Raw genomic sequence first — 17,713 nt, forward strand, 5'->3', positions numbered from 1 at the left:
TCGTTATTACATCTTTTAGCATTAATTGGGGTGATTAGTTCTTTTGTTTCCAATTTCAAGAAATCTGTCTGTTTGGCAGCAATGTGACAAAGCACATTATGTTATACTGGTTATTTGACAGCTCTGTCATACCAGCTTTCACTCTAAACACTACAAGAACTGGTTCTGGTTCAAGTGGCCTCAGTAGGACCTCAGATGGAGTTTCAAATATTTCAGTCCAACAATTAATGATCTTTAAATAGTTCCAAGGCTGGTGCCTGTCCACATTGTTCACAGGATGGATGTACTGTAGGAAACATCTTGGAAAGTGTCAGCTTTGATAAGTTCAGTATGTGTAATGTTTTGAACTACAAGAGTCCATGTCTAATGCATACAGAAGAAGAATGGACCTGCTGTTTGGCCTTTCTCCAGAGGTCTTCCATGATTTCCACTCCTAGATCCTCCTCTCAGACCTTTCTTAGGTGGTCCACTGTGGCTATGCAGTCTATTTGTGAGGTTCTAAACTGGCAGAATTTTCCGCACCTGTGTTCTCAGATCGATGAATGTCAAACTCCTTTTAAACTGAAAGTGTGTGCCAATTGTCCCTAACTACCCAATTCGCATAAATTAATGCCTGCAAATGCCCGCAAATGCCCTTAACCCTTTGACACCTGGAATGTCATTGGTATTCTTGTGCTGAGTTCAGATGCCTTTTACAAGCATTAAAACCTCTGAAATTCGAAAATAAATGAAGAAAATTATGGTTTCTTTAAAAAAAACTTGGGGAAAAAGGCAATGAGCAAGTTGGCATAAGCCCCCCCTGCAAGCTGAGAGAAATTAAGAAAAGATGATAAGAAAATGCCCTGAAAATCTGTTGTTTCTTTTTTAAAAGGAGAGATAAAGTCAGTGGAAGTGTATATATAAAAATAAAAATAATAGGGTAAATTCTCAAGAATATAATGATATTTATATGTTTAAAATCATGTCATGAAAAATATGAACATGTGTTTGTATATCGATACTTTTTCAAGTCATTCTTTTTTATTTTATTCTTGTTTTTAAAAAATTATATTTTTTGTGCTAATTTTCTGGTAGTTTTCTTTCCTTTTTTTCTTTTTTTAAAAACACAATTTGTACTAATTTTGAGTCATTTCCTGTCAAGTTGTTCTTTAAATATACTCCTGCAGTTGAGTAAGACAACTCACCTTTGAAAATAGCAGAAACATAATTGGAATTTAGTGCTGATACTCTGGCCTCACCACTCCCTGCAGATGTGTTTACATGAGATTTTGGGGAGTGATGAATAAATATTTTCCCCCCTCTAGCCGGAGCCTTGAAGATGTGGCTGAAAGAGCAAGCGGCAGGGCAAAAGCAGCATTAATGAGGCAGAGGCAAAGTTTTACAGTGTAAGAAGACCATGAAATTAGGAGGATGTGTTTTATAAATAACATTTTGTAAAAGAATCAGCGCAGCTCCAGTTGACTGATCTTTCAACTGTTTGGTATGCAAGATAATTACATGGATGTCAGATACAAAGTGTGTGCAGATGGTTTTATTTTTGGATTTACTGCAAACTGGCAAAGCTGAAGACAGGATGCTTCTAAGTGGTTGAGAGTGACTTAAGTCCTACGCAACAAACCAACACCTTTTAAAAAGCATTGTCCTGGAAGCTCAAAGCATGCACTGGCACGTTATAAAACTTTGTGTCCACACCTTTATTCCTGGTTTGTCTTGTTACCACCTGGCTCAAGGCAGGCAACAAAAACAAAAGCCACACAAAGCAAAGACAACTGACAGGCAGACTGGGAGGGGCTGTCACAAGTAATGTTGCACATAATGTCCCAGTATTTCACATTTCACTAAATTAACACTTTAAAAACCACTGACACAGAATTTCATGAAGTGGTGAACCTCACACCGTCCCTGCTTGTGAATAACTGAGCCACTAATGAACCTGTTTAGCCATGACATGATCCAAACAGGTCCTTTTTGAGCATTCACCAACTTTTCCAGTCTTTTGCTGCCTCTGTGCCAACTTTTTGGAAACGTTTGGTTTGTAGCCATGAAATTCAGAATGTGTGTATATTTATCAACAAACAAACAAACAAACAAACAAAAAATCCCAATAAAGTTTATCAGTTTGAACATTAAATATCTTGTCTTTGTACTACATATATCAAAACAGATTTGCATTGCATTGGGTTTTTATTTATGTTTACACAGCGCCCCCATTATTTGGGGAAATTGGGGTTGTAATTGTAAAATCTGATGTCCACAGGAGGAAAACATTTGTTGTATTGCTCCTTGTGGTAAAAGTGTCCCTGTGCCTGAACAGCACATTGTGGAGATGGTGAGAGCCACTGATGCTTTGAAGTTTGTGCAGCATCTTCTTCTCGGACGCCACCACCAAAGAATCAAGTGTGCTGGCCTTCACGAAAAATTTATTTTAGTCCTGTCAAAAACATGGGGAGAAGGAACTGAGCAACTTAGCATCGCTTGGCCCCCCAAAATAGAAAGAAATTATAAAAAAAAATGATAGAAACCTCAGGAAGAGCAACTGAGCAGAGATCCGTCTTCCAGGATGGACAGATTTGCAATAGAAAAATAATAATTAAATTTCAGCTCTTTTTTTTCTAGTTTTTGATCATTTTTCACAATTATTTTTAACAATTCTGAGAAATTTTTGTTTTGCTTGTAAAACTAATTTTCAGGTGATTTTCTTGATCAACTTTTGAATTTCTTTTTTTTTTGGTGCAATTTCTGGGTTATTCTTGCCAAGTAGAATAATATTATTAGAATACATGCTGTGCTGTACTCAAGAACAAATTTGAGGTACTTACACTTATATGTCCTTTTTTGGTTTTGTTTTTTGCTTTTCTTTCTTTTTTCCGCCTGTAAGTGGATGCAAAATGTTGTAAAGCCTTCTGAGGCAAATTGTGATATGTGATATTGGGCTTTATAAATAAATTAAACTGAAGACACATTGAGGAGGCAGTGGTTGTCTACAGTTGTCTACATGTGATCTGATTGCTCAGAACACATTTGTCATGGTTCCTGCATCCTCCTCCCCCTCACTGCCAGTAAATTTCCATTCACCTTCCTCTGATCTGCTCTACCTCCTAGTCACGCCCACTGCTGCAGCCTGCTCTCCACAGCTGCAGCTCATCACCAATCAACCCGGTATTTAAGACACTCCTGTTCACACACCTATTGCCAGATCGTCCTCTGCAGCATGCACGCCTTTCCAGCACTCTCCGCCCAGATTCTCCGCTGTCGACTCTGCCTGTCCCTGACCTCTCTTCTCGGCTTGCCTCCCTGTGATCCGACCTGCCTTCTGTCCCCGACACCAACTCGGGTTTCGCTGCTCCTGAAATCTGACGGATTCCCGGTAAAGACCTCTCTGCTCAGACTCGACGATTCTTCCGCCTGGATCCCTGCTGGTGCTGCTGCTGTTTCCGTGGACGGACCTCCCGGTAATCAACTCCCCTGCCTGCCTCGACCACTCTCCGCTCGATCCCCGACATCGCTTTCCTCACACGGTTGTCGGCTCACGGAGCTACGGGTTTCTCGCCACCGCTACAGCGGGTACGAGCTTCGTGTCTTCGTTACTGGTGATCTCCAGAGACATTGTTTGGGCTCACAGCTCGAAGAACGAACTTTCATTCTGTGTCCAGTCTGCCATTTGTGTTGGTATTAATAAAAGTTATTACCAAGCGCCAGTGAAGCGTACTGTTCTGCATTTGGGTCCTCCTCACGCCCATTACAGTACGATCTGGCCAGAAATGGACCCAGCAGACTCCGGTGCTCTTCAGTCCCGCCTAGCCCGAGTTGAGGGAATGCTTCAACAGCATCAAGCACAACTCACCTCGAATGCGGCGGAGGCTCGCCAGTTCGCTTCGCGCTTGAACGGGCGCTAACTCAGCTAGCCACGCAGGTTCAACAGATGGCAACCACGCTGACGCAACACGCTGTTCCAACTCCAGTTCCCGCCCAGCCCGCTTTCAAGCTCCTACGCCATCATCCAGCGCCGCTCCTGAACCCCGTGGGTCTTTGAACGCCACGCTGGAGATCTCTGAGGGTTGCAACCCGCTTCTCACTAACTGTTCGATCCGTTTGCATTGCAACCCCATACCTTTGCCTCGGAAGCCGCCAGAGTTGCCTTCGCCATCAACCACCTCACGGGTCGAGCTCGCTTATGGGGAATGGCGGAATGGAGAGGGGCACGCCGCCTGCTTGTCGCTCCATGCCTTCGCTGAGGAATCACGCAGGTTTTTGGACCGATTCCTGTGGGTCCAGATGCCACTGGGGTCTTCTGAATCAACGCCAGAGAGATCGATCCGCTGGCGGACTTCTCGCCATTGAGTTTTCGCACGACGGCTCGCCTGGAGTAGTTGGAACCCCGCTGCCCAGTGTGACGCTTACCTGAACGGCCCTCGCCTGCATATTAAAGACTAACTGGTTTCATGATCTTCCTCAGTCGCTGGACGGCTTGATCGAACTCACCACCCGGCCTAGACAGACGTAATCCTGGCGAGGAGAAAGAGAGCGTTCCGGAGGGGAGACTCGCCGACCTCTCCAGTCGGGCCTGGTCCTTCCTCCAGCCCGGCCAACTCTGTACAAGGGACAGAACCCATGCAGGTGGGTCGCATTACTGCTGACAGCCGAGGAGCGGAGAGACGGCTGGACAACCTCTGTCTGTACTGTGGTCAAGCCGACACTTCGCTTCCAGCTGCTGCCCGGTAAAAGGGCGGGCTCAGCAGTAAAAGGGGGCATTCTGCTGAGTCGATCCCCGAACTCGGCCTCCAATCCACGCCCCTGTTCCATGCCCAGCTCCAGCTCAAGGAGGGGATTCTACACCTCGCCACATTTATTGACTCTGGGGCCGACAGTTAACCTGATTGACGAGGAGCTCGTCACAGTTAGGGGTGCAACAGGTCTCTTCCTCGTCCTGTACCTGCCAGCGCCCTGGATGGTCATCTGTTGGGGACCGCCACTCATCAAACTACTCCCATCGCCATGCAATTAGCGGGGAGCATCACGAGACAATCCAGTTTCACGCTTTGAGGTCCCCTAACCTGCCCTCTGATCCTGATATCCCTGGCTTCACCGACATAACCCTCACATAGACTGGTCCACGGGCTCGATCCTGAACTGGGTTCGCCGTGCCAACGATTCTGCCTCAAACCACCGAGCGAACCCGCTTCCATCCCCCGTTCCGTTCCTCCGATGTTTCCATGGTGCCGCCAGAATACCACCTACTACAAGGGAGGTATTCAATAAGGCACGGGCTACTTCTCTTCCTCCTCACCGAGCCTATGATCGTGCCATCGACTCCTTCCGGGTTCCACTCCACCCAAGGGGCGCCTTCACTCTCTCGGGGCCAGAGAGGGAGGCCATGGAGACCACATCAGTGACTCTCTGGCTTCTGGCATCATCCGCCTTCCTCGCTCCGACGGGCAGGCTTCTTCGTGGGGAAGAAGGATGGCTCTTCGCCTCTGCATCGACTACCGGGCCTGAATGACATTACGGTGAAAAACCGTTATCCTCTCCCTCTCATTTCCTCCGCTTTTGAACTGTTACAAGGTGCCACCATTTTTACTAAGTTGGACCTCCGCAATGCATATCATCTGGTTCGGATCAGAGAGGGAGATTTATGGAAGACGGCGTTCAACACACCTAACGGGCATTACGAATACCTGGTGATGCCGCTTGGACTTACCAATGCTCCTGCAGTTTTTCAGGCTCTGATCAACGACGCATCTGAGAGACTACTATCTGAACAAGTTTGTTTTTGTCTACCTGGATGACATTTTGATTTTTTCCCAGTCCCGATAAGAGCATGTTCATCATGTACAGACTGTCTTGCAACGCCTGTTACAGAATTCATTGTTCAAGGCGGAGAAATGTGAATTCCACGTCCGCCTCCGCCTCCTTCCTGGGTTACATCATTGGGCACAACCGGATGGAGATGGACCCCGCCAAAGTCTCTGCCTCCGCTTCGGCCGTTCCTGACTCCGTGAACAACTCCAGCGCTTCCTGGCTTTTGCGAACTTCACCGAAGATTCATCCGCTACAGCACTGTGGCAGCCCCTCTCTGCACTCACTCTCTCCTAAGATCCTGCTTTCACTGGTCCCCGCCGCCAACGAGGCCTTCCTACACCTGAAAAACGCTTCAGCTCGGCACCTATCCTCCTCATCCCTGACCCCGAAAGACAATTTGTGGTGGAGGTTGACGCCTCTGACGCTGGGGGTGGGGGCCGTCCCTATCCCAACGCCGGCTGACGACGGGAAGTTGCACCCCTGTGCCTTCTTTCTTCAAGACGCCTGTCCTCGGCCGAAAGCGGAACTACTACATCGAATCGAGAGTTGCTAGCGGTGAAGTTGGCGTTGGAGGAATGGCGCCACTGGCTGGAGGGTACCCAGGTTCCGCTCTTGGTTTGACTGACCATAAGAACCTTGAATACATCAAGTCAGCCAAAAGACTGAATTCCCCGCCAGGCCCGGTGGGCTCTGTTTTTTGCCCGTTCCTCTTTACGCTCTCCCTACAGGCCTGGTTCCCGAACATTAAGCCGGATGCGCTGTCCCGACAGTTCCTGGTAGGGAGGATGAGGAGGCTTCTCGTTCCGACAGCATTCTCCCTGCTTCCCCGCCTCCTGGCCGCTCTCACCTGGGGAGTTGGAGGAACGGATCATGACAGCGCTTGGAGGAACAGCCGGTCCCAGTTCCTGTCCGCAGAATCGACTCTTCGTGCCACAAGAGTTCAGGTCTGAGGTTCTGCAGTGGGGCCACTCATCTCTGCCTGACCTGTCACCCTGGAGCTGCTCCGGACTAGGGAGGTCCTGCAGCGACGCTTTGGTGGGCGACCCTGGATCAAGACACCAAAGACTTTGTAAAGGCCTGCCCGATCTGCAGCCAGAGTAAGACGCTTCCGCCAAGCCCCTCAGCGGGTCTCCTGAAACCTCTCCCAGTCCCTCATCGCCCCTGGTCCCATCTCGCTTGATTTCGGCTACCGGTCTGCCACTGTCAGATGGTAACACTGCCATCCTGACGGTGGTGGAATCGTTTAGTAAGATGGCCCACTTCATCGCTTCCTGCCCAAGCTCCCTCCGCCAAAGAGACCGCGGAACTGATGCTGGTCCACGCTTTTCGCCTGCACGCCTGCCTACTGACGTGGTGTCGGATCGAGGGGCCCCAGTTTACGCTCATGCTCTGGAAAGAGTTCTGCCGCTTGCTGGGAGCATCCACCAGCTGTCATCGGGTATCACCCCCAATCCAACGGCCAGACGGAGCGGATGAACCAGCAGATGGAGACCTCTTCGCTGCATGTCATCCAGCCAACCCACCTCCTGGTCCTCCCAGCTCCTATGGGTAGAATATGCCCACAACTCGCTGGTCAGTTCGCCACCGACTCACACCTTCCAGTGTGCTTATGGCTTCCAGCCCCCTGTTCCCAGCCCAAGAAATTGAGACTGCTTACTCCGTCAGTGGAGAACTTCATCCGCCGCTGTCGCCGAACCTGGTCCCAAGCCCGGGTCTGCACTCCTGAGAACCGGGCCCGCTACTCCTCTCTTCTGCCAACCGTCGCCGCCTCCCAGGCACCTCCATATCAGGTGGGACAGAAAGTGTGGCTCTCCACCAAAGACCTTCCCTGAGGGTGGAGTCCCGGAAGCTGGCTCCCAAGTTTGTTGGTCCCTTCCCGGTCGAGAAGGTGGTTAATGAGGTCGCAGTCCGCCCTGCCTCAAGCTGCCCCCGCCCATGCGATTCACCCGACCTTCCACGCCTCCAAGCTCAAGCCTGTCAGGGAGAGCGCTTGCAGCCCGCCGTCCGCCTCCTCCTCCTCCTGCCTCATCGATGGCGCCCGGCATACACTGTTCGGGCGCCTTTCTTCGCCTGGCCGGGACGTGGCCTGCAATACCTGGTGGATTGGGAGGATACGGCCCGGAGGAGCGGTCCTGGGTCCTGCTCGGCAGATCCTGGACGACCAGCTGATTGAGGACTTCCACCGTCAGCATCCTGATCAGCCCTCCCCGTGCCGCTTCCTGGAGGTGGGTCTTCTGTCTCTTCTCCTCTTCCTTCTCCAGTTCCCGGTCCATCTGGTTTGGGGTCCTGCACGAGGGGTTCCGACCACCGATGAGGGTTGCTCCGCCTCGGATGACGACGCATTTACGCACGGCACGCATTTACACTGACGGCGACGACAGCCCATGGGGTCCGAGGAGTTCTAGCCTCCTCCTGGCTCCCCTCCGCCTCCCGGTTTGGTGTCCTTGGTTTGGGACGCCATGGGTCAGCCCTTGAGGGGGGGGTTCTGTCATGGTTCCTGCATCCTCCTCCCCCTCACTGCCAGTAAATTTCCATTCACCTTCCTCTGATCTGCTCTACCTCCTAGTCACGCCCACTGCTGCAGCCTGCTCTCCACAGCTGCAGCTCATCACCAATCAACCCGGTATTTAAGACACTCCTGTTCACACACTCATTGCCAGATCGTCCTCTGCAGCATGCACGTCTTTCCAGCACTCTCCGTCCAGATTCTCCGTTGCCGACTCTGCCTGTCCCTGACCCTCTCTTCTCGCCTGCCTCCCTGTGATCCCACCTGCCTTCTGTCCCCGACCACTACCTAACTCGGTTTCATGCTCCTGAAATCTGACGGATTCTCCGGTAAAGACCTCTCTGCTCAGACTCAATGCGATTCTTCCGCTTGATCCCTGCTGGTGCTGCTGTTGTTTCCGCGTGGATCGGACCTCCCGTAATCGAACCCCTGCCTGCTCCTCGACCACCCCTCCGCTCGATCCCCATCGCCTCACACGTGTTGTCGGCTCACGGAGCTACGGGTTTCCTCGCCACCGCCACAGAAGGGACGAGCTTCGTGGTCTTCAAGCATTGGTGATCTCCAGAGACATTGTTTGGGCTCACAGCTCAAGAACTTAACTTTCATTCTGTGTCCAGTCTGCCATTTGTGTTGGTATTAATAAAAGCATACTAAGCGCCAGTGAAGCGTACTGTTCTGCATTTGGGTCCTCCTCACGCCCATTACAACATTGTGTTCAATACAATGTGTAAATAGGGGCGTGAGTCAAACTTGAAAGGGAGGAGGAGGAGGAGGAGGAGAAGGAGGAGGAGGAGGAGGAAGAGGCAGGGACAGGAGTGAGGTAAAACATAAAGTAGCTCAGAGGCCAAAGAAAACCACTCTTGAAAAACAGAGTGTGAAAACAGAAAGTGAGGGGGGCCAACAGGTGAAGAAGGGGGGAGGTATGAGGGGAAAGCCTTTGAGGAAGATCTTGTCTCTGGTGTTCACTTTCCTCTGTCTGGGGTGCGTGCTGACCGTTGTCATCTGGTCCATGATTGACAACAAGTAAGTGCATAGCCTTTGAAACTTGACACGATAGTTTGCTTTTACTGCATCCAGATGCCTCTCACAAGCATTTATACATTTGAAACCTAAGCAAAAAAACATCTTTTAAAAACTGGAAAAAAGCCATGAGCAACTTGGCAAGGGATGTTTCACAGATTGCCAAACAAAATCAGACAAGGTGACAAGTTAAAAAATGACAACGTAAACTACTAAACTATCTATTGATCTCTATATATTTAGTTCAGCGACTTCTTTAAATCTCTTCTTAAAACCCATTTTTTATTGACTTGCCTTTGTGTGATGTAGTCTTTTAATTTGTCTTTCAATTTGTCTTTTAACTCATCTTTTAGTTTTATTTAATTTTTATTTTTCTTTTGATTTTAGCTTCCAATTTATCTTTTTACTTATTTTTTTTATTCTGTCCTGTATTCCTGCTTATTATTATTACTGTTACTGTCATTGTCATCAGTGTTCTGTGTCTACTGCCTTTTCGTTACCCTCGGATCTCACTTTTTTCTGCCTTCACCCTGGTCTGCCCTTTGTCGGCATTATTGACTAACTTCAAAAGTTTTATTAACTCTGGGGTTCACAGCCTTGGCTTTGCCTTGTTTGTCAAAGCACTTTGTATACTGTGTTTTTAAAGGTGCTCTAAAGTTATTATTATTATTATTGTTATCATATATTGTTATTATTATTGTTATCATTTATTTATTTATTTTGTGTTCTTACTTTTTCCCCCTTTGTACTTGTCTTGCTATTGCTAAATTTCAGGTAATTTGCTTGTAACTTGTAACTTATATCTGGTTTGAAGAGATAATTTCACAACCACCAATAAAAGATTTTACAGTCAGGAAAGTTTTTTACATTGCTTGCTGAATGTGCTAAAGGGAGCAAAATATTATCAGGCATACTTTGGTTTACAAGAAGAGGTATAAAAGATGCTCATATAACAGATGATAGTGTAGGACAGACTGTTGTCACTTTTCTCAGCGCACTTTGACAGAATTTCTCCAACTCTGCTTTCATCATGCTTTTTGCCAGAGCAGTGAAAAGTATCTGGTGTTGTTAAACAGGCTGAACAAGAATGCTGTTTGAGCTGTTTGCTTGTTTGAGAGAGAGATTTGAGCTCCACACCAATCAAATCTTTTGTATGGCATCCACACTAAACTCACCTGTCCTGTTTCTGTTGTGTTCGCTCCACAGTGACGTGGCACCTCACAGACCGCCTCGCCACAAGAGAGGTCACCCTCCACCCTCTAAGCTCTGTGAAAGCTGCCAGTGAGAGCAAACACTAACACTGCCTCTCCCTAAGTCACATTTGTGTTCATCAGTTGAAGTCATGCCAGTGCTACAGAGATTACACACCTGACTGTGTATTTGTGTGTGTGTGTGTGTTTGTGTCTCACAGAGTAGTCTTTGACAAAACAAAACAGCGTTACAACCAAACCTGGAGAAAGCAGGAGGAAAACCTCAAAAAGATCAGGTAATTTATTTTGAATTTTGCAAACAAACATCCAGACATGGTCACAGTCCAGGAATGTATTATAACTATATATTAGAATATTAAAAGGGTAGTTCAAATAAACTGCAAATCAAGCTATGCTCAAGAGGAGCACATAAATAAACAATTATTGTTTAGCTGCAGCTGAATCTATTTGCTTTCTGACAAAAAACCCCAGACTAAAATAATTAAACCTTAATAAATTTTGTTGACAAAAACTATGAGAAAAACAATTCCTCAACGACCAAAATGAGACGATTTTAAGCTAAAAATAGATCTTGATTATAAAAACTATGATGGAATCTATGTTTCATTTTCATTGATGAGATGAATCAGACATTCAAAATGAGAGAAGAGAGGAGAACAGAACGGCTAACGATGGCCATGCGTGCAATTCTTTTCGAAGACTAATAAGCATTTTGTCTCAAGACTATGAATAAATCTAAAATTGCTGCTAAAATTAATGCTGGATGAGTAAGATAATAATAATAATAATAATAATAACAATAATAATAATAATAACAATAATAATAATAATAATAATAATAATAATAATAATAATAATAATAATAATAATAAACTTTGTTCGTATGGCACCTCTCATAGTAGAAATGCAGCCCAACGTGCTTTACAAGAAAGAAATGACATGCACCAAGTCCTTTACATCAAAAGACATAGAAGACAGACATAATAAAACCTGCATGTCAAAATAAAATAAGATCAGAATAGAATGCATCTTTGCATGGATGAGACCCACTTAATAGTACAAAGTAAGATAAAACAATGATAAGAATTTAATGCACAGAATGCATAACATACAGTGGAAAAAAAACATTGGAATTATTTAAAAAATAAGGCTAGAAATAGTAGTATAATAATAGTGTATATGTCTTTTGGCTGTTTTTGGGAACTTCCAATAAACTTACTTGGTCCTTGCCCATTAAGGGCTTTGTGTGTAAGGAGAAGACCTCAAAATCTATTCTTAATGTTGGGGTGCTTGGTGGCTCAATGGACAGAGCAGGCACCCCATGTATAAAGGCTGTGTCCTCACCGCAGCAGTCACAGGTTCAATTCCAGCCTCAGCCCTTTGCTACATGTCACCCTCTCTCTCTACCCTTTCACACTTGTGCTGTCCTATCAATTAAAGGCAAAAAATGCCCCAAAAAATACTTAAAAATAATCAATTCTAAATGTTACAGAAAGCCAGTGTAAAGCAGCTAAAGCTGGACTAATGTGCTGAACTGCAGATGAGAGTTACTGTATGTTGCAAATTATGAAGCTCAGTCAGAGTCAACACTACTGCCCATCTTGTATGTTATTTAACAAAGACCTTATGGCTCCCCAGATCTGAGCTGAAAAAAAAGTGCAATGCTTTTGACAAAGCCATCATTACCCAGGCAAACACTCCAGTGGGATCCAGGATTGTGTATGAGGGGGTTCAGAGTAATTCCGTCAGAGTGACAGAGAAGATGTTCCGCACCTTTGTAAAGGTATGTTTGTCCTTCATGAATATTACCATCATTAAAATGTCTGTTATCTTATATGTTCCTGAAATTTAAGTTGCAGATTCCACTGCTTTGGTATGGCAAGTTCCATTCTGACCACGTGAAAGAGGGCTTTAACAGAGCTTTTTGCATAAGATTGCCAAAAGCACCCGAAAACACCATTGAATGGTGTCAGGTGAGAATGCAGCCAAACAGAACCAGTGGTGGTGCTATTATAGTCCAGTGGATGTCCGAGTTGTACATACTGTGTCCCTTAAGAATGGCCAAATGGAACCTGCCTTATATTACCTGGTTACTGGCAGTGTTTCAACCTACTGCCATCCTGCAGCATTACATGTGGATGAGACTGGTTCCTTCCGGCCGTATTCTCCTGTGACACAGCAGGTGCTGTCAGACTGTGTAGCAATTCAGCAGTGTATAATACAGTGACCGGTTCTGTCCGTCTGTGTTCACACCTGACGCCTACCACTGCATTTCATCCAGACACAAGAGGTGGTGTTTTGCATCACGATCTTACGCCCAAAGCACAGTCAAAGCAGCTGTGTTTTAAGAGTTCGGAATGGCGGAATAGGCTCACAAGCTCTTTGCATACATCCATCATCATTACTGAAGACTCTGGATGACATACAGAGGAACTGCCTGCATACTGAGGAGAATTAAAACTGGGCTGTTGATGCCAAATGTCACTGTCTGGTCCTTGCAGAAATGCCTATTTTTATTTTCAACATAGGGGGTATTTCATTTTTGTGGTTGGACAGATGAGTGAGAGTTGTGAGTTATGGTCTGGAGTATCTGACCTTTGTTGTGAGTTAAATGGTTCGGACCTCAGATATCACTGCCTGGGATATAAAAGCAGCAGCCTCCTTTTAAGGATGCAGGTCTTCCAAATTAACCTCTAGTCTAGCTTTTTCAACTTTAATTGCAGTCTCCCTTCTAGGAAATGTTACATGTGCTTGTGCAGCCTCTGCTTTTGCTCTTGCTCGTGCTGCCACAGCACTGACTAATGATTTGGATGATCTTGTTGAACCAGAACATTGGGAGCCATTGACTGATGCCCCATCTTGCAAGCTCTGCGCTACCTTTAGTGTAGTTTCTTGGAAATGCGTTTCACCCATAATGTATGTTACTCACTGCAGTCGTCTGCTGTAGTGTTGTTTAGCCTGCTTTGTATCCATCTTTTTACTCTACTGATCTCCTTGTGTGTGTGTGTGTGTGTCATAGGTACAAAATTCAGCATTAGCTCAATTCAAATGACTATCGGAGTCAGGATAAAGCAGGCAGAGTTGTAGTAGATAAGGAATGGTTGAAGTTGGTAAGCTGTATGACTTATGGCTCTGGTGTTTGTGTGCTGAGGCAAGGAAGCAATTTGACTTACAGCACTGAAGGAGCTGTGGCTTATAGCTCAGGTGGTGTGAGGGTAGCTGGTGTGTAGCTGAGGTGCTGGAGGTTGGGGGACAATCTGGCAGCAAGGAAGAGAAAGACCAGGGATTTGAAGCTGCTGTTGATGAGTGTGGAATGAGCAAAAGGTGTGCATGCAGAGCTCCAGCACCAGGAAGCCACACCAGCCTCTGAAAAATACATGAAAAAAAGTCCGCACCACCACAGCAATTACTGGCATGCTGGATCAAATAAATACGTGTGACTATTTACAAGCGTCGAAGCTGCTCAGACTCTTTGCTAATGTATATGCCAGTGTACAAAAATGTGGCATTATAATAAATACTAAAAATATTATCTTGGTATTGTTCAATGGTTTGTGTTAAACTAATACAGACAACCCTTTTGAAGGCATAAACAAAAGAAGGATTGCAGCAGATGGTTATTGAGATCATTCAGCAGAAATGTGGCTGCACACTGAAACTAAAAATGGCCTCTTCTGGGTCAAAGAACATGTCAAACTAAATGAAAAATAAAAGGCCCCGGAAGGGTGACTAATTCACCAAGCCTGGAGGCACAAGACTTGAAATCCTCCACCACCAGAGAATCATGGCCTCAGATTTAGAAGTCCTGACTTTAACCCCAACCACCTCAAACTTGGCTGAACACAAAGCCAGTGAAAGCTGGAGATCATGTTCTGATGAAGCCAACAGAGCCACATCATCTGCAAGGAAGAAGAGATGCAACTCTGACCAGACACCTTTATCTTGTTCATCAGCAAATGGAATGAATAAACACAAACATATTAACGCATGTGGATACTGCAGGTACTTGCAAGATCAGGCCATAGATTTTCCTCCCTTTGGATCTTTCACACAGGGTACATTATAATCAGGACAAATATTGTTGTTATGTGACACCTTTTCCACTGCTATTAATTCCAGAAGCAGCCATTTAAAAAGAAACTACAGAAAACATGTGCTATAGTTGGGAACGGAGGGATCCTGAATGAAAGCGGCTGTGGAAAAATGATCAACTCAGCTCAGTTTGTAATCAGGTGAGAAAGGTGTCCAGTGTAAAAGACTGAAGGGCATGCCAACTATGATCAACAGAATTTAATGTATCTCTGTTGAATATTCCTTTTGACAAACTCTATATCTTCTTTGCTGCTTGTTCAGATGCAACCTACCACCTTTGGGAGATGACTTTGAGGAAGATGTCGGCAACAAGACTGACTTTGTGACAGCAAACCCAAGCATCTTTGTAGATAGGCAAGCAAGAGATAAGGACCTTTTAATGTTCCTTTTGTCTTGTTGCTTGACATTTTTGTTTATTTGTACTGTTTATTTTTAGGTATGATTCTCTACTGAACCTTCGCCGTCCATTTGTGGAGAGTCTTCGTAGGTACGGCAACTCCCTGATGCTCCTATCCCCCTTCTCCTTCCCCTTCAGCACTCCTGTGTGCATGCGGGCCATCTACAGCATTGAGGACTTTGAAATTCCAGTGAAGCCTATCCTTTTAAATTCAAAATACTTACAGAATCTGCTAATCTTCTGGAAGTCCAAAGGTCTACAAGAGGCAAGACTTACCACCGGCCTGTTGATGGTTAGCCTTGCGCTTGAACTTTGTGACAATGTGCATCTGTACGGGTTCTGGCCCTTTAGTAATCACCCACACAAACCCTATGGCACATCTCACCACTACTATGATGACAGAAAACCATCGAGACTCCACACAATGCCAGCTGAGTTTGACCTGTTGTTGAAGATGCACAGTCAGGGGATTCTCAGGCTTCACCTGGGAGATTGCAAACCAGGTTCAAAGTAGTTCCTACTACCAGGGGCAAGAGACTAGACAGGAGCAAATTGTTGTTGCCAGCCACCCATGAAGTCTTTGACATACCTTTGAATTGTCAACAGATTTATTGGTTTGGCTGGATTTTGTTAGAACAAGCAAAATGAAGCTTGATCAATGGGTGGAGCTCCAGGGAAAACAGTTCCTTTCTGCTTTGTGAGTGTGTTAAAGTTTATTGTTCCTCATTTAACATTTCTTACAGAAGGTTTTGGCTGAACCACAACAGGAGGCCAGTACTGTAGCGCTTAGTCCTGGAGCATAACACTAGATCCACACTAGATGTGAAACAGCCATGCAGTGTGTCGATTTTCCATGGAGCGCTGGCTACGTGCTTTCAGTGCCCATGCTGAGCAGTCAAACCATTCACACGGCACGCTCATGATCTGCAGCTATGTTTTTGGCACCTGGTCTATGTTTTCTTGGAGCCGCGAGTGAATATGGAAGGAAAAAAGACTTACTACTCTATTGAACAATATAATTATCATATAATATCATAATTATATATGATATACATGACCTGATAATGCTAAATGATAAAATATGCATCTACTGCTTACACAATGTTTGTCAGTTGTGTCTAAATAGAGGGGAAGAAAGATGAGCACACATGCATACTGACAGACATGCACACAGAGAAGCACACGCAGATGCAGATACACAGTCAGAGACACACAAGCAAGCAGGGACAGAGCTCTCTGTGTGATTAGAGAGGAGCAGAGAAGGAGATTTGCTGCTGACCAGGGTATATCAGGGGGTCTATCAGTTCGTGCCCTTCTTCCGAATTCTTTCAAATACATTTGAATTCAACCGAAACACAGCACATCTTTGATCACAGTTTCTCATCAGAATCAGAATCAGAATCAGAAAAGGATTTATTGCCAGGTATAGTTAACACAATACGAGGAATTTGTTTTGGTGATCAAGGTACTAACATTGTGTAGCTGAGACTATTGTGTCTACATTGATCAAATTTAAGAACACAAAAATGAAAAATCACTCCTCGATTTTCTTGATTTTTCATGGTTAGGGTTTTCATTTATTAATCAAAACCGAACCTGCTGCCTGATATCATCCACTTTCCAGGTGCAGCTTATCTTTAGCCCTATGTCAAGGCAAAACTACAATAAACACATGAAAGAATGCAAGACATCTTAGAACTTATTAATATTTAAATGTTATATTTAAAAGTACAAACAGGAGGGACAACACCTGACATTTCTCAGCGGACCATGGACTATTACAAAAAAGGAGAGAAGCCAAGTTCCCAATTCAAACCAGGGCATATGTATATGTTTCTATCCAAAAATATCCCAAAAATGCTAAGGGCTATTTTGCCTGTGTGCACTGAAAACATAAAACTAAGATGTTATAAAAATGTTTTGTAGAAATTGTTTTATGTGTTCATTATATTCTGTGATGGTTTGGATGTGTGGTTTATTCTGCTGAACATGGTCTGTCATGTGATTTTACCTCTCCATACTAACATGTGACTACTTACTTGGCTGTACATGTGACTACTTTCCAATATGTTAAAGACTATATGGTCATGGGATAATAAATGCATTTGAAATAATTACACTCTAGAGTGCCTCAGATTATTTTAACAATTCTAAACACACTATTAGTTATGAAATCAGTATTTTACATGCAAATTACTTTTAAGTGAATTTCAATCAAGAACTACTGTCCTTAACATCTCAAAAGTGAAACGGGTGGGATTTGGACCCAAATGCAGTACACAGGCACTCAGAAACAGTTGGTAATAACTTTTATTTATACCAACACAAACAAGGTCTGAAGCAGAATGAGTGAGTATCGTGTAAAGTTCGTTCTTCGGGCGGAGAGCCCTAGCACAGTCTCTGGGGCTCAGATGAGGAGAAGAGACGAAGCTTACTGCAAACGTGGCAGTTCGTGTGGAGGTGCCGTCGGGGAGAGAGCGGAGGGATGGTCGGAGACAGGCGAGGGGTTCGTTGCCAGCTGAGCAGTCCGCGAAGGCAGCAGTACCGACGGGGAACAGGCAGGAGGATTGTCGAGGCCAGGCAGAGAAGTCGTTACCAGCAGAGCAGTTTGATTCCAGAACGCTGAAGCAGAGCATGTGGTCGGGGACAAAAGGCAGGTAGGTATACCGGGAGGCAGACAAGGAGAGC

The 17,713-nt window shown here is 45.4% G+C and overlaps 1 protein-coding gene across 1 annotated transcript; it reads left to right on the forward strand.

Annotated features, from left to right (window-relative positions):
• The first annotated feature begins 9,149 nt into the window (after nucleotides 1-9,149).
• Nucleotides 9,150-17,140, forward strand: LOC121961736 (alpha-2,8-sialyltransferase 8E-like). Its single transcript, XM_088072807.1, has 7 exons — nucleotides 9,150-9,328; nucleotides 10,532-10,606; nucleotides 10,737-10,811; nucleotides 12,175-12,319; nucleotides 14,656-14,768; nucleotides 14,890-14,982; nucleotides 15,065-17,140. The coding sequence occupies exons 1-7, from the start codon at nucleotides 9,228-9,230 to the stop codon at nucleotides 15,537-15,539; spliced, it is 1,077 nt and encodes a 358-aa protein (XP_087928933.1). The 5' UTR covers nucleotides 9,150-9,227; the 3' UTR covers nucleotides 15,540-17,140.
• The last annotated feature ends 573 nt before the right edge of the window (nucleotides 17,141-17,713 follow it).

Source organism: Plectropomus leopardus, chromosome 22 (assembly GCF_026936395.1).
Source record: "Plectropomus leopardus strain MGB_pleo_1.0 chromosome 22, ASM2693639v1, whole genome shotgun sequence".
Taxonomy (NCBI): domain Eukaryota; kingdom Metazoa; phylum Chordata; class Actinopteri; order Perciformes; family Serranidae; genus Plectropomus; species Plectropomus leopardus.

Excerpts from the sequence above, each read along its gene's own strand:
- LOC121961736 (XM_088072807.1), top strand. The coding sequence starts at position 9,228 with ATGAGGGGAAAGCCTTTGAGGAAGATCTTGTCTCTGGTGTTCACTTTC. Across the intron at positions 9,329-10,531 it reads TGGTCCATGATTGACAACAA|TGACGTGGCACCTCACAGAC; the intron begins GTAAGTGCATAG and ends TTCGCTCCACAG. Across the intron at positions 10,812-12,174 it reads GAAAACCTCAAAAAGATCAG|ATCTGAGCTGAAAAAAAAGT; the intron begins GTAATTTATTTT and ends ATGGCTCCCCAG.